The following is a 12832-nucleotide window of genomic DNA, read 5'->3' as shown; positions in this document are numbered from 1 at the left end:
GCCCTGATTAGTATTTGGATGTCCAAGGAAGTCTGAGGTGAAGGACCAACAGATGCTGGGATCCCCAACACAGCTCCTGAGGGCACCGTGCATGTACTTGCATTTATTTATTTATGTCCCTCTTTTCTCCCTAGTCAGGACTCAACGCAGCTTAGAACATAATTCCCCTGCCCTAAATTTTCTCCTCACAACAACCCCGTGAGGTAAGTTAAGCAGAGAGAATGTGACTGGCCCCGACTCACCCAAGAAGCTTACATGGTAGAAGTGGGGGATTCGAACCTGCGTCTCCCAACGCGCTCATCCAACACTCTGTCCACTGTACCACACCAACTCTAATGGGTGCCCATTTGCTTCTTCCTCAACGCATCTCTTCCCCAAAAGGCCTTGAGGGATGTCAGTAGGTGGATGCAATTGTAGGTTGAAGCTGACTGGAACAGTGAGAAGGGTTGTTCTTATTCCGTCATCTGTTGTTGTATTATTGTTAGTTGCTGTGGAAAAATTGGGTTTTAATATTGTAGAGGGGGGGGGGGTATGGGTTATAGTGGTTTTTTTTAATTCTTTTTATATTTCTGTTTTGCAAGCCGCCTCGAGACGACTTTGTCAAGGGAGGCGGGATATAAATCAAATTATAAATAAATAAATAAAAATAAAAACAGAGGGCTACTCCTGGTTCTCCTCTACCTCACTGAAACAGGAGAAGAAGACAAGAAGCATCACCTTTGGGTGTTCAGGGAGAGCCCATCCAAAGCAGCTGCTTCCATTCCCTTGACTTGCAATCACCAAACTTTTTGGAGTTGGTTCCAGCACCCTATGGCAGCCATTTTGCTGATGCACCCACTCCCTAGTGTTGCCAACATGCAGGTGGGTCCTGGAGATCTCTCAGAATTACCACTGGTCTCCAGAGGGCAGAGATCAGTTCCCCTGGAGAAAATGGCTGGTTCGTGTGTTGGGCTGCATGGCATTAAATTGCACTGAGCTCCTTCCCCTCCACAAATTCTGCCTTCTCCCAGCTTTACCCCCCAAATCTCCTGGAGCTTGATTTAGTAACCCTATGCCATTCCCCTTTCTCAACATTCCACTTTCTCAACATTCCCCATTCTCAACATTCCTAAAGTGCCCACTGGTTTGGCAAGACATAACAAAATCTTCAAATCACCTCCACCTTTCTACGTCTGGACCACTAGAAACTGCAGATCTGACTTTTTTCACCATGCTGTTTTTTTCCCCTTACCCTATATGCACCCACTTCTTTTCCCCCTAAACATTCAGCTTGAAGAAGCACTGTAACGTTTCCACGCTGCCTTGTGACCTTTCAGCTGGCAAGCCCTTCTGCTGCAGTTGATGTTCCGATTCCTTTCAAAGGGGATAACATGGTGGAAGAAACGTTCCGTCACATGAATGCCACTGACCAGGACGTCTCATATCTCTTCCTCCAGGAACTACACGCATTTCCACCACCCCATTTATGGGAACTGCTACACCTTCAACGACAATACCAGCACACTCTGGATGTCTTCTCTGCCTGGGATCAATAATGGTGAGCAGGTGCATGTTGCGTAGTGAGATACATCCCCAAAAGACTGTGAGTGACTCCTTTATAAAACCCAGCTGTCAGTAACAGATGCTAGGAAGGTCCCTCCGACAAAACACTCCCGTTGGGGTTATGATAAGACCTATGGGCTGCAGTCCCCTGCTCTTGTAACAGCAAGGGTCCCCTAGGACTCGTTCACACAAGGCCTGACCCAAATGGCTCATGCTAGTCTGATCTTGTCATGTTTGAGAAGCTAAGCAGGGTTGGCCCTGGTTGGAATTTGGATGGGAGACCACCAGGGAAATTTAGAGTCACTCTGCAGAGGCAGGTCAAGGTTTACCCCCTTGGAACATCTCTTGCCTTGAATACATGCTGGGGTTGCCAGATGTTAGCGGCCACTTGATGACCCCTTCCCACTACCAGGCCATGAGTGGTTTAGGGATTCGTGGAGCCATGGCACCAGAGCCAGCTCAAGGAGATGCAGGGGCCAAGCAGCGTGCAGGAGCAACCAGATTGAGGGCAGAGGGGTGTCACTCCGAGTATCAAAGAGGGGAAAGGGGGGAGGAAAGGAAAGGAAAGGCTATGCCTGTGATCCATGGAGGAGAAGGTACCACATGGAGCCTATAGAAACATAGTCAGGGACTTCCATCTAGTCTGACCCCCTCCAGAATGCAGGAAATTCACAGCTACCGGTCTACCCAGAGTGACCCCAATTCCAGGCCCAATGATGGGCCTGGAGGGGGTGGAAAGGAGCAGGACCCCGGGTAGGCGTAGACACAGCTATGCTTCCTAACCATATTCTGCACAGCGGCACTATTTCTCATATTTCAGAGCTTTTTCAATGGTATAAAGTTGAGAGTGCTATTTTTCTGATGCTCCGGGGGTAGTCAACCTGTGGTCCTCCAGGTGTCCATGGACTACAATTCCCATGAGCCCCTGCCAGCGTTTGCTGGCAGGGGCTCATGGGAATTGTAGTCCATGGACACCTGGAGGACCACAGGTTGACTACCCCTGCTCTAAGCTCAACAGTATTAGGTGATTCTCTGGAGGCTGTTTAGCTCAGCCAGGATTCAGACCTCAGCTCCCTTTGGACTCTGCCTTGTTCTCTATTCCTTGGCCTGCCTGGATGCGACCTGCTTTACCCTCACTTCCCCACTCTCTTTCCCTCCCCTCTCTTCAGGCCTCTCTCTGTTGGTCCGAACGGAGCAGCACGACTTCATCCCTCTCCTCTCCACTGTGACGGGAGCCCGCGTGATGGTCCACGGGCAGAACGAGCCGGCTTTCATGGACGAGGGGGGGTTTAACGTGCGTCCCGGCATGGAAACCTCCATCAGTATGAGAAAGGTAAGGGGGAGGGGGGAAGGGCTTCTGTGCGCAGGGTCAGGCTGCCAACCTCCAGGCATAGCCTGGAGATCTCCCAGAAATACAGTTTATCTCCAGACACAGCAATCAATTCCCCGGGAGGAAAATGGCTGCTTTGCAGGTTGGACCTACCACTTAGATCCCTCCCCTCTCTAAACACTACCCTGTCCAGGCCTCACTTTTAAATCTCCTGGGATTTCTCAACCTTGGTTGTGGGACCAGGGAAGGACCTGCAAGCCGCAGGATCAGTTTTGTTCTGCGGTCTAGATTTACAGGCGAGGAGAGGTCAAAATAAAATCATTTCCATTCTTGCGCAGTTCCGTGAAACCAGAGAACTTCAACAAACAGCCAAAGCCATTCATCTTCACTGGGACAATCACAGCTTTATTGTTGATTCTACAGGGTTTGTAGGGGAGGGGGGACGATTAGCAATTGGCTGAAAGGGAAATGATCCACTATCTGACCTCTCTGCACCCCCACGCTCCAGTTTTCCCGCCTCCAAGCGATCCTGGAGGGGAGCTGAAGAAATCCACAAGTGAAGACTGAGGTCTCCCTGTTAGGTCAGGCAGAGCTCTGTGCATTGCAGGCTGGGAAAGTGTTGTCCATGCATCACACTAACAATCTAAAGTTGGTTCAGCAGGCCTGGAAACTGAGAAGGACTTGTGAGTCACGTGTGGTTGTGCCTCAGCATGTAGGGTGCCAGGAACCCCAGGTCCAGCCTGTATACTCTAACCCAGCCTTCTCAACCTTTCTACCACTAAGAAACCCCTGAAACATTCTTCAGGCTTTGAGAAACATGCCCTGCCCCATCAATCAGCTTCCCTCTTGCTATAGGAGGAGCCTAGACCAGGGTTCCCTTCCAAAAGGGGAGGCTTCCTCTATGCTCCTGCGCATTGGCTGGCTGGCCGATGCCTCTTCCCTGCAGCGGAGTCTTCCTTGTGCAGTGCTTTGCGAGAGAAAGCTTGGCTGCCTCAAAAGCATCTGGCTCAGGGACGGGAGGAAGCTCAGCAGGGTATAGTGCCGTAGAGTCCACCCGTGGAAGCAGCCATTTTCTCCAGGGGAAATGATTGGCTGGAGATCAGCTGTGATTCTGGGAGACGACCAAATCCACCTGGAAGCTGGCGATCACTGAGGACACCAGAGTATGGAATGACACCAGGAGCACCAAATGCAGGCAGGCTCATGGCACCCCTTGTCCCAGCCCCACTGGGGTCTCCAGGCTAGCCAGTAGCTCAGGGCTCACACAGTTTATGAGCTAGCTGGAGTACTAAGGGCCCACCTAGGGTGCCAAAAGCCCTTGGGCCACGTGCTCAACCCTGACCTCAAGCCAATAAGCCCCCCCCCCCCAGTTCACCCTCCAAAATCCAGTAGGAACCGATAAATTTCAACTTCTTGCGCCAGGAAACGACAAATCGCCTGGGGGGCAGCTACAGTGGCTGCACCGAAAACGGGAGCGACGTGCCGGTGAAGAACCTCTACCCGTCCCATTACACTGAGCAGGTATCTTCATCCCCCCAGTGTCCCCACCACCGCATGGCCTGTGCCATCCGTGCCCGGCCCGAGGTCAGGATCACCCTGATCGCCTCGTCACGGCAGGCTTCCTGGGGTGCTGTGATGATGCCGTTGCTCAGGGCTCTCCCTGCCTTCTCCCAGGTCTGCATTCGTTCCTGTTTTCAGACTATCATGGTGGAACGTTGTGGCTGCGGCCACTACATCTACCCGTTGCCCCCTGGAGCAGTTTACTGCGACTACACTAAATACCCAGGCTGGGGTAAGTGCAGAGGCGGGATTAGGGCTCTTTACTCACACGCCCCACGTGCACCGATTGGACAGCTAACGCGTCGTATGTTCACCCCTCTCTTTCTCTCTCCTGCCGAGGTTATTGTTATTACAAACTCCAGGCCGAGTTCAAGGCGGGCTTTCTGGACTGCTTCAGCAAATGTCGGAAACCGTGCAAGTGAGTAGGGCTCCAAACCCGCGGAGTTGCATTCCTAGAGCTGGTCAAATTCCAACAGAGCTTGCTTAGCAGAAGAAAATATTTAATAAAACGGGGCAGAACAGGGGATGAGATGTGAGATTAGATACGTCCTATCACCCGAGCCTTCGAAACTCTGGGTTGTGGGAGAGAGCATCTCATAAGCCGCAAATGTTCTTCTGAAATTCAGCAGCACTGAGTTGTTCCAGGACTGTTTTTGGAGGCCTATCACTGTATGTGATTTCTCTAGCTGATGAGTCCAGATCCCATATCAGGATAACCCAAGATCTTTGGTTGAGGCCAGAGCAAGGAACAATGGTGACCCCTCCTCAGGCTATGCCAGGAGAGCCCCACATCCTGAGACAGATGGCTGTTCAAGATAGGATGGATGGGGTGGTGAGGTTTTATGCTGCCAATTGTGTTGTTTACAGGGGTTTTAATGGGACGTTAATAGGGTTTTCTATGCAGCTGTTACCCTCCACAAATCTCCAGAGAGGGGTGACTAAAAATGCATCAATAAATATGTAAAATAAATAAAATACCCCAAAGATGGCATCCTAGTTGGTCTTACCCGACGTGAGACTAACCCAGTTTAAACATATAGATTGGGCACCAAGTTAATCTAAGTGGCAATAACAGAATAACATGGGTAGAATAATTTGGACAAGAAGTTGCTGGATATGCAGGAGGTTCCCTCAGCCGCATAGCCATAAACTTTTCATTTCCTTAGGGTGACAGAATATAGGCTGTCAGCTGGATATTCACGCTGGCCTTCTCCTGTCTCTGAGGTAAGAGGAATATTTCCGGGTTATATGTGCACACACAGAGCGCTCCTGGTAGATCTGCTAATGCCAACTTGAGAAACACTTGGAGATTTGGGTCTGTAGAGGGTGGAGTTTGAGGAAGGGAGAGATATGATGACATAGTCCACAAGCCTGATAACCACGGTGATGCACAAAGGGGTATGACCCCCACCAATCATTTGTCATGCCCCACCAGTCTGCACTAGGGGTTGTGAAGTCTTCTGTCAGTGAGAGAGGGCCTTTCCTTCCCTCCTCCTGCCTTCCTCCCAGGCTTTGCCAAAAAGGGAAAGATTCTCCATCCCTCCTCCCACCTCCCTCCCAGGCTTTGCCAAAAAGGGAAAGATTCTCCTTCCCTCCTCCTGCCTTCCTCCCAGGCTTAGCCAATAAGGGGAAGATTCTCCCCTCCTCCCCCCTCCCTTCCAAGCTTTGCCAATGAGGAATTTTTTCCATCCTTCCGGCTCCCTCCCAGGCTTTCCTTTTGTACCTTGCTTTGTGCACAAGGTATTTGATCAGCTGTGCTCTGAAGCAAGTGAAAACACTTGGGGTAGGGAAAAGCATTTGGCCCTTGAAAACACTTGGGGTGGGGAAAAGCATTCTGCACCCCAAGCCCATTGTGGATCACCGTTGTGAACTACAATGAACATTTGTGGGATTTTCCATTGCCAGCTTGGTCATGTTCTTTCTCTGTCCTCTAAACCAGGGGTAGTCAAACTGCGGCCCTCCAGACGTCCGTGGACTACAATTCCCAAGAGCACCTGCCAGCAAATGCTGGCAGGGGGCTCCTGGGAATTGTAGTCCATGGACATCTGGAGGGCCGCAGTTTGACTACCCCTGCTCTAAACTAAAGTAGCCATTTTCCTGTTCTGGTGATTGCTTGTCAATAGTGCACCACCTGGAGGCAGAACAAATTTAAAGCCCAGTGGCACCTTTCAGACCCACAAAGTTTCATTCCTAGCAGCACTGGGCGTCGGGAGTTATTCATAAAATGTGGTCGGTCTTAAAGGCACCGCTGGACTCTAAATTTGTGCTGCTGCTTCAGAGCAACCCGGCTGCACACTTGAATCCACCTGGAGGCTGGAAACTCTATTGCACATTGCCTACAGCTACCCTTAACTTCTTATAGGTGCTACTAGACTCTGCTTTTATTGTCCTTATAGCAAGTTATGGGGAAAGAAACCAGAGCAGGGCTAGGGGCTTTGGGGTGGACTGAGCTCAATGGAAGATTGTTATTGTTGTTGTTGTTATTGTTGTTGTTGTATTTATTGCCTGCCACTCCTGGACAGGCTGGCTTGTGGCGGATTACATACAAAACTCAGAACAATAATGCAACCCCCAATTAAGAGCCCCATTAAAACCCCATAAAATTACAGAAAAATACAAAAACCGTACAGCGTAAATAGTAATCCTCTATCTTAACAGCCCCCACTAAGAGCTGGGGTGGCTAAGAGAGGGGTGTGACAACCGACCTCGCCAATGGAAGCGTGGAAGCATATTTTTAAGGGGGGAGCCCCATCTGATCTTCTACTCGCACTAGGATTAGCCCTGGATGATGGTGTTGTGAATCAAAGGGGCTATCCATCCTGCCAAAATGCACCTTCTATTGTGATCTCTGTTAGCAAAGCCTCATTTCATGCTCAGGGGAAAAGACACTTTTATGGTGATATATCCCCATTTGGCACCCAGAAACCCAGGAAAGTGGAAGGGGGATGATATGGAGGTGGGAATCTTCATGCATTCACAGGACTGTTTGTTGTGTGTGAATAAAGGGGTACTTGGTTTTAAGTGAAATGGTCTGCGCTTTGTTGCCGGACGATTCCTTGCAGAGACTCATAGCTCAGTCATAATAAATGAATGAATACATACATACATACATACATACATACATACACACACACACACACACACACACACACACATAGTAAATAAATAATGGTGTGCTCAAACCACTGTGCCAGTTCGCCTTCCACCCAATAAAAATACCCTGGCCAGGGGCCCATCGTCCACCCTCCAATGCCGTTTCCCCCAAAGGAACCAATCTCTGTATCCCAGAGAGCATCTGTAATCCCAAGAGAACTCCAGAATTCGACCTAAGTGTTTAGAATAATTTGAGTTGCTGTCTAGATCCCACACAAAGGCATTTGCTTTGCAAACTAAAAAGCTGCCAGAGATAGGGGAAACTTAGAGTGACTACATAACAGGGGATGCTTGTTCCAGGGTAAATGGTCAGGGGGATGGAGTGCAGGAACATGGATGTGGGTGCAAAGTGCTGTCAAATTGCAACAAACTTGCGGCTACCCCTAACGGCAGGGGGTGGGTGAACTGTGGCTCTCCAGATGTCCATGGACTACCATTACCATGAGCCCCTGTCATATGGCATGCTGCATGCTGCCTGGGGCTCGTGATAATTGTAGTCCTTGGGCATCTGGAGAGCCACAGTTTGGCCCCCGTGCCCTATAGTCTTCAAGGCAGGAGCAGTCGAGAGGTGGTTTCCCCTCGCCTTCCTCGGCCTAGCAACCCTCGAATTCCATGGTGGTCTCCCCATCCAGATACTAACCAAGCTTAGCGTCCAGGATCCAAGGCGCTCAGGCTAGCCTGGGAACACAGGAAGGATGAAGCAATCCCTCTCCCTCTGCTCGATGTTGTGGTTAAGAGCGGCAGCCTCTAATTTGGAGTTCCGGGTTCGATTCCCCACTCTTCCACAAGCAGCCAGCTGGGCTTGTCGCAGTTCTGTTCGAGCTGTTCTCACAAAGCAGTTCTGTCAGAGCTCTCTCAGCCTCACCTACCACACAGGGTGTCTGTTGTGGGGTGGGGAAAGGGAAGGCAATGGGAAGCCACTTTGAGACTCCCTCGGGTAGAGAAAAGCAGCATATAGGAATCAACTCTTCTTCTTCAGTAATATCAGGGCTTCCTCAGCCTCACCTCCCTCACAGGATATGTGTTGTGGGGAGAGGAAGGGAAGGCCACTTTGAGACTCCTTTGGGTAGTGAAAAGTGGGGTATAAAAAAGCCTCTTCTTCTTTTTCTTCTTTTTCTTCTTAATTCCCCCTTCCGGAGCACTTTTTAAAAATGACATCACGTCCCAGTTATAGGCATTTAAGCTTGTATCTGACAAAGACTCTCAGAATCTTCTCAGTCTTGAAGGTGCTACAGGATTCGAATCTAGGTGCGACGCATAGCCTGCAGCTAGACAGTGTGTGTTTGTCTTTTCTGGCATTACGCAATTCTTCCTTGCCCTAGAACAAAGCTTGAGTCCCATGGCAACTTGAAGACCAACCCAGCTTTATTCATGGTGTAAGCTTCTTGTGTGCACAGCACGCTATTTCAGACAACCAGACCGCAGATATAAGTAGAGAGTGGGTCATGGACTCGTACACAGCATAATGATAATATTCCCCAGCTCCAAGGGCCTTATAGACATAACAAGTTTCTGTCTCCTGTTTTCCCAGTCCTGGGTCTTCCACATGCTGAATAAGCAGAATAAGTACAACATCACCTCCAAGAGGTAAGAGCTCCATCTAGTGTCAAAATGTGGATTGACAATTTCCAAAGGAGGGTTTTAGGGAGAGAATTCCAGGGGCAGGCAGATGCCAACCAGCAAAAGGGTGGTGGGGAACAGAAGCAGACTTCCAGAAAATGGGGCAGAAGATGCCATCCAGCCCAGGGAGAGAAGCCTGGCTTACCACTTTAGCCAGATGGCTCGAATCCAGGCTGAGATTTCAGGAACAATTGAATAAAAGGAGTGATCCAAGAAGTCCTTTCAAAACTTTCTTCAGTGGCCAAGACTGCTAAATAAAGACCAGTCTTCAAGACAAAATGTACAAGGCTCAGCAGTGTTTTTATTTCTACTGCTGAACTGAGGATTACATACAATGCATGATCTGTAGCCTTTTCACACAGGTGTTTCCCTGTATTTTTGGCAATCGCTTACCTTTGCATGCTTTGCATTTGTGGCTACCATGGTTGGGGCTGATCCCAAAATGTAGGGGAGCTCCGCAAAATGTTAGGAGGCTCCAAGCCAAACATCTGCCGATGGTGGGGAGACCCCCTGCAGACCCCAAAGGGAGACTTCTTGGGTTTTTCTGAAGGTGGAGGAAAGTCCAGGGAGGTTCTTTGCGTTATGAGGACGGGCTATTTTAGCGACAGAAGCCAGTAAAGGTAAAGGTAAAGGTATCCCCTGTGCAAGCACCGAGTCATGTCTGACCCTTGGGGTGACGCCCTCTAGCGTTTTCATGGCAGACTCAATATGGGGTGGTTTGCCAGTGCCTTCCCCAGTCATGACCGTTTACCCCCCAGCAAGCTGGGTACTCATTTTACCGACCTCGGAAGGATGGAAGGCTGAGTCAACCTTGAGCCAGCTGCTGGGATCGAACTCCCAACCTCATGAGCAAAGCTTTCAGGCGGCTACCTTACCACTCTGCGCCACAAGAGGCTCATAGCAGAAGCCAACATGCACCCAAAAACCTCTTAGAGGCGCAATATGGGGGCATGATCCCCAGGCCACACAATTTCCTTCTGATGGCAAAGAGTCCGAGACTGATGAAATGGAACAGAAAAGAGAGGAGCCCGTATATTGCAGAAGCAAGTCAGCTAGGAAATTTATATAGGACTCCAGGGCCGATACTCCTATTGCTTCCATGTGGTTTGGGCAGTACACAGATGTGGGTCATAGCAGGTTTAGGAAAAAGCTGCAGGCTGGAAATCTGGAAATAATGGAAGAAGTACGGGGGGGGGGAGAGAGATGCACAGTGGACCGTGATGAAGTAGCCCGTTCTTGCAGAGCGAGGTTCACTCGATCCCTCTCTCATTACTAGGAGCGGAATTGCCAAAGTGAATATATTTTTTCAGGAGTGGAATTATAAAAGCAACGGGGAGACTCCAGCATTCACGGTAGGTATTCTGTCTGTCATTGCTCAGCACCCACTGCCCTGCTTGCCCTAGAGCGGGGGCTCATGGGAATTGTAGTCCATGAACATCTGGAGGACCACAGGTTGACCACCCCTGCCCTAGAGCATTCTTTTTCAACCTTTTGACCATGGAAGGTCCACTGAAATATTTTTCAGGCTTCGAAGGACCAGGAAGTGGGAGGGCACCTCGGGCGGCAAAGGTTTAAATGGCTTCCTACCCCCTCCAGGTCCATCATTGGCCACTTTAGAAGGGGTTGGGTCACCCTGACCAAATAAGGGTAGGCTTTAAAGAAAAAATTACAAACCCTCTTTCACAGTCGCCATTTTGAAAACTGCCACACTGCAGTACCATTGAGGGGCCTTTCCCATTGAGGGGCCACATGGTACCTAAGGGGCCTTATGGTACCAATCCAGAGAACCCTGCTCGTCTTCCACATGCAGCCTGCTGGGTGGCCTTGGGCCAGTCCTAGTTCTCTCAGAGCTCTCTCAGCCCTACCTACCTCACAGGACAGGGGGTGGAGCCCGAAGTGGGCAGGATTTGGGGCAGGGAGGGGTCTCAGTGGGGTCTAATGCTATGGAGTCCCCCCTAGAAAGCAGCCATCTTCTCCAGGAGAACAAGGGTTGCCAGATCTGGTTTGGGAAATGCCTGGAGGCTTCGGGGGCGGAGCCAGGAGTGGGTGGGATTTGGGTTGGGAGGGACCTTGGTGGAGTATAATGCTGTGGAGTCCACCCTCCAAGGCAGCCCTTTTCTGCAGGGGGACTGATCTCTTCAGTCTGGAGATGAGCTATAACTCCAAGGGATCCCCAGTTCCACCCTTGCCCCCCGCAACAGGGCAGAGTCCCAGAGCACTGATGCCAGTTGCAGAGGGAAAGAGCTGCTTCCCCACTCTGCCCTCCATCGCATTCTGATCCCAGGTCCCTCATGGCTGTGGCTTCCAAAAGAAGCCAGTGGGGACCACAGGACCTTTGGGGGACCTTTCCTGCTCTCCTCACTTTCTGCCCTCCGCTTGGCAGGTGGTGACGCTTCTGTCCCAGCTGGGCAACCAGTGGAGCCTGTGGTTTGGGTCCTCCGTCCTCTCCGTCGTGGAGATGGCCGAACTGATTTTCGACTTCCTGGCCGTCACCTGCCTCCTGGCCTTCCAGTGGGCCTACCTGCACCGCTCCTCCGACCTCCCCGCCCCCGGCGGCCACGACAACTCCGCCTTCTGCAGCCCGCCTTCTACGGCTGGCGCCCCGCCGCATCTGCCCGTCACCTCCGGGGTGGCCACGCTGCCGTCCTACAACAGCCTGGAAGCGCTGGCCGTGCACAGTTTTCCCTGTGGGGGAAGAGAGTGAGGCCTGGCCCTGCTCCGGCTGGCTGTGCCTCGTGGCTTAAAGAGGGGCTCGGCTCCTGCGGCCCACCTCCGGGTTATAAGCTTTACATCTCCACAAGGCAGGGGGAACTGGAAAGGCCTATAAGGAAACGGCAAGGACACACCGGCCCTACTGGAATCAGCCTTTGGCCCAGCTTTCCTTTGCTGTGTTCGCTTCAGGTATCTGAGAACCACATTAAAGAGAAGGGTTGTCTCTATCCAAACTGGGGTGTGTTTGTATCGCCTCGGTGGGATGCGGGGCACGAGCGAGAGGCCTTCAGGAGAGCCCACGCTGGACATCCAAGAGTTCTTTCCCTCCGTATTCGGCTCTCAGCTTTTCGACTTCTGCCCAGGCTCGCTGAGTCGCTGCTGTGGTTTCAGCCGACTGCCAGAATAAGAAAACTTCTTTTTTAAAAAAAGTTTATTTCTTGGAGAATAACAAGCTGCTCCTGCAAGCGTTTGGTCGAAACCGAATCAAAGATGGCCACAAGACAGTTTTAGCCTTCAGTGTCCACTTGTCCCCCCGACCCCGTATCAGTTTAGGTGGGCAATGCCCCGATCAAAGGCATCAAACCCAGGGAACAGAGGTGACAGGGCGTTGTTGCTTCGTAAGGACATCTAGGGCAAATGGTCAAAACTCTGTAATTCAGCGGTCCCAAACCTTTTGATGGTCAGGGACAGCCCCCGGGGGTGGGGAAGAGCCGGTGGCCCGGGCGCCGCACATGCGCGTTAGCTCCCCCTGGTGGTGAAAATGCGCATGCGCGGAGCTGCCGCACATGCACGTTTTCACCACCTTGGGACACTAACACGTATGCGCGCCAGCTCCACGCATGCACGTTTGTGTCCACCAGCATGCCGGCGGCCGCGCCTGCCTCTTCCCCCCCCCCCCCGTAGCAGCAAGAAGCT

The 12832-nt window shown here is 51.2% G+C and overlaps 1 protein-coding gene across 3 annotated transcripts in view; it reads left to right on the top strand.

Moving 5' to 3' along the window:
• SCNN1A (sodium channel epithelial 1 subunit alpha) overlaps window positions 1-12150 on the top strand; it is a 34097-nt gene extending 21947 nt beyond the window's left edge. For all 3 annotated transcript variants that reach the window (XM_077345841.1, XM_077345842.1, XM_077345839.1), the window contains exons 5-13: window positions 1437-1537; window positions 2712-2875; window positions 4295-4393; window positions 4547-4664; window positions 4772-4850; window positions 5599-5656; window positions 9117-9172; window positions 10482-10557; window positions 11589-12150. In XM_077345841.1, the coding sequence (XP_077201956.1) occupies window positions 1437-1537; window positions 2712-2875; window positions 4295-4393; window positions 4547-4664; window positions 4772-4850; window positions 5599-5656; window positions 9117-9172; window positions 10482-10557; window positions 11589-11909 (1072 nt within the window). In that variant the 3' untranslated portion in view covers window positions 11910-12150. The remainder of the gene's footprint in view (window positions 1-1436; window positions 1538-2711; window positions 2876-4294; window positions 4394-4546; window positions 4665-4771; window positions 4851-5598; window positions 5657-9116; window positions 9173-10481; window positions 10558-11588) is intronic.
• Window positions 12151-12832: the final 682 nt, after the last annotated feature.

The sequence above is a fragment of the Paroedura picta genome, chromosome 7, assembly GCF_049243985.1.
Source record: "Paroedura picta isolate Pp20150507F chromosome 7, Ppicta_v3.0, whole genome shotgun sequence".
Classification (NCBI taxonomy): Eukaryota; Metazoa; Chordata; class Lepidosauria; order Squamata; family Gekkonidae; genus Paroedura; species Paroedura picta.
The sequence above is the reverse complement of the archived record's forward strand: the minus strand, read 5'-3'. Positions and strand labels throughout refer to the sequence as shown.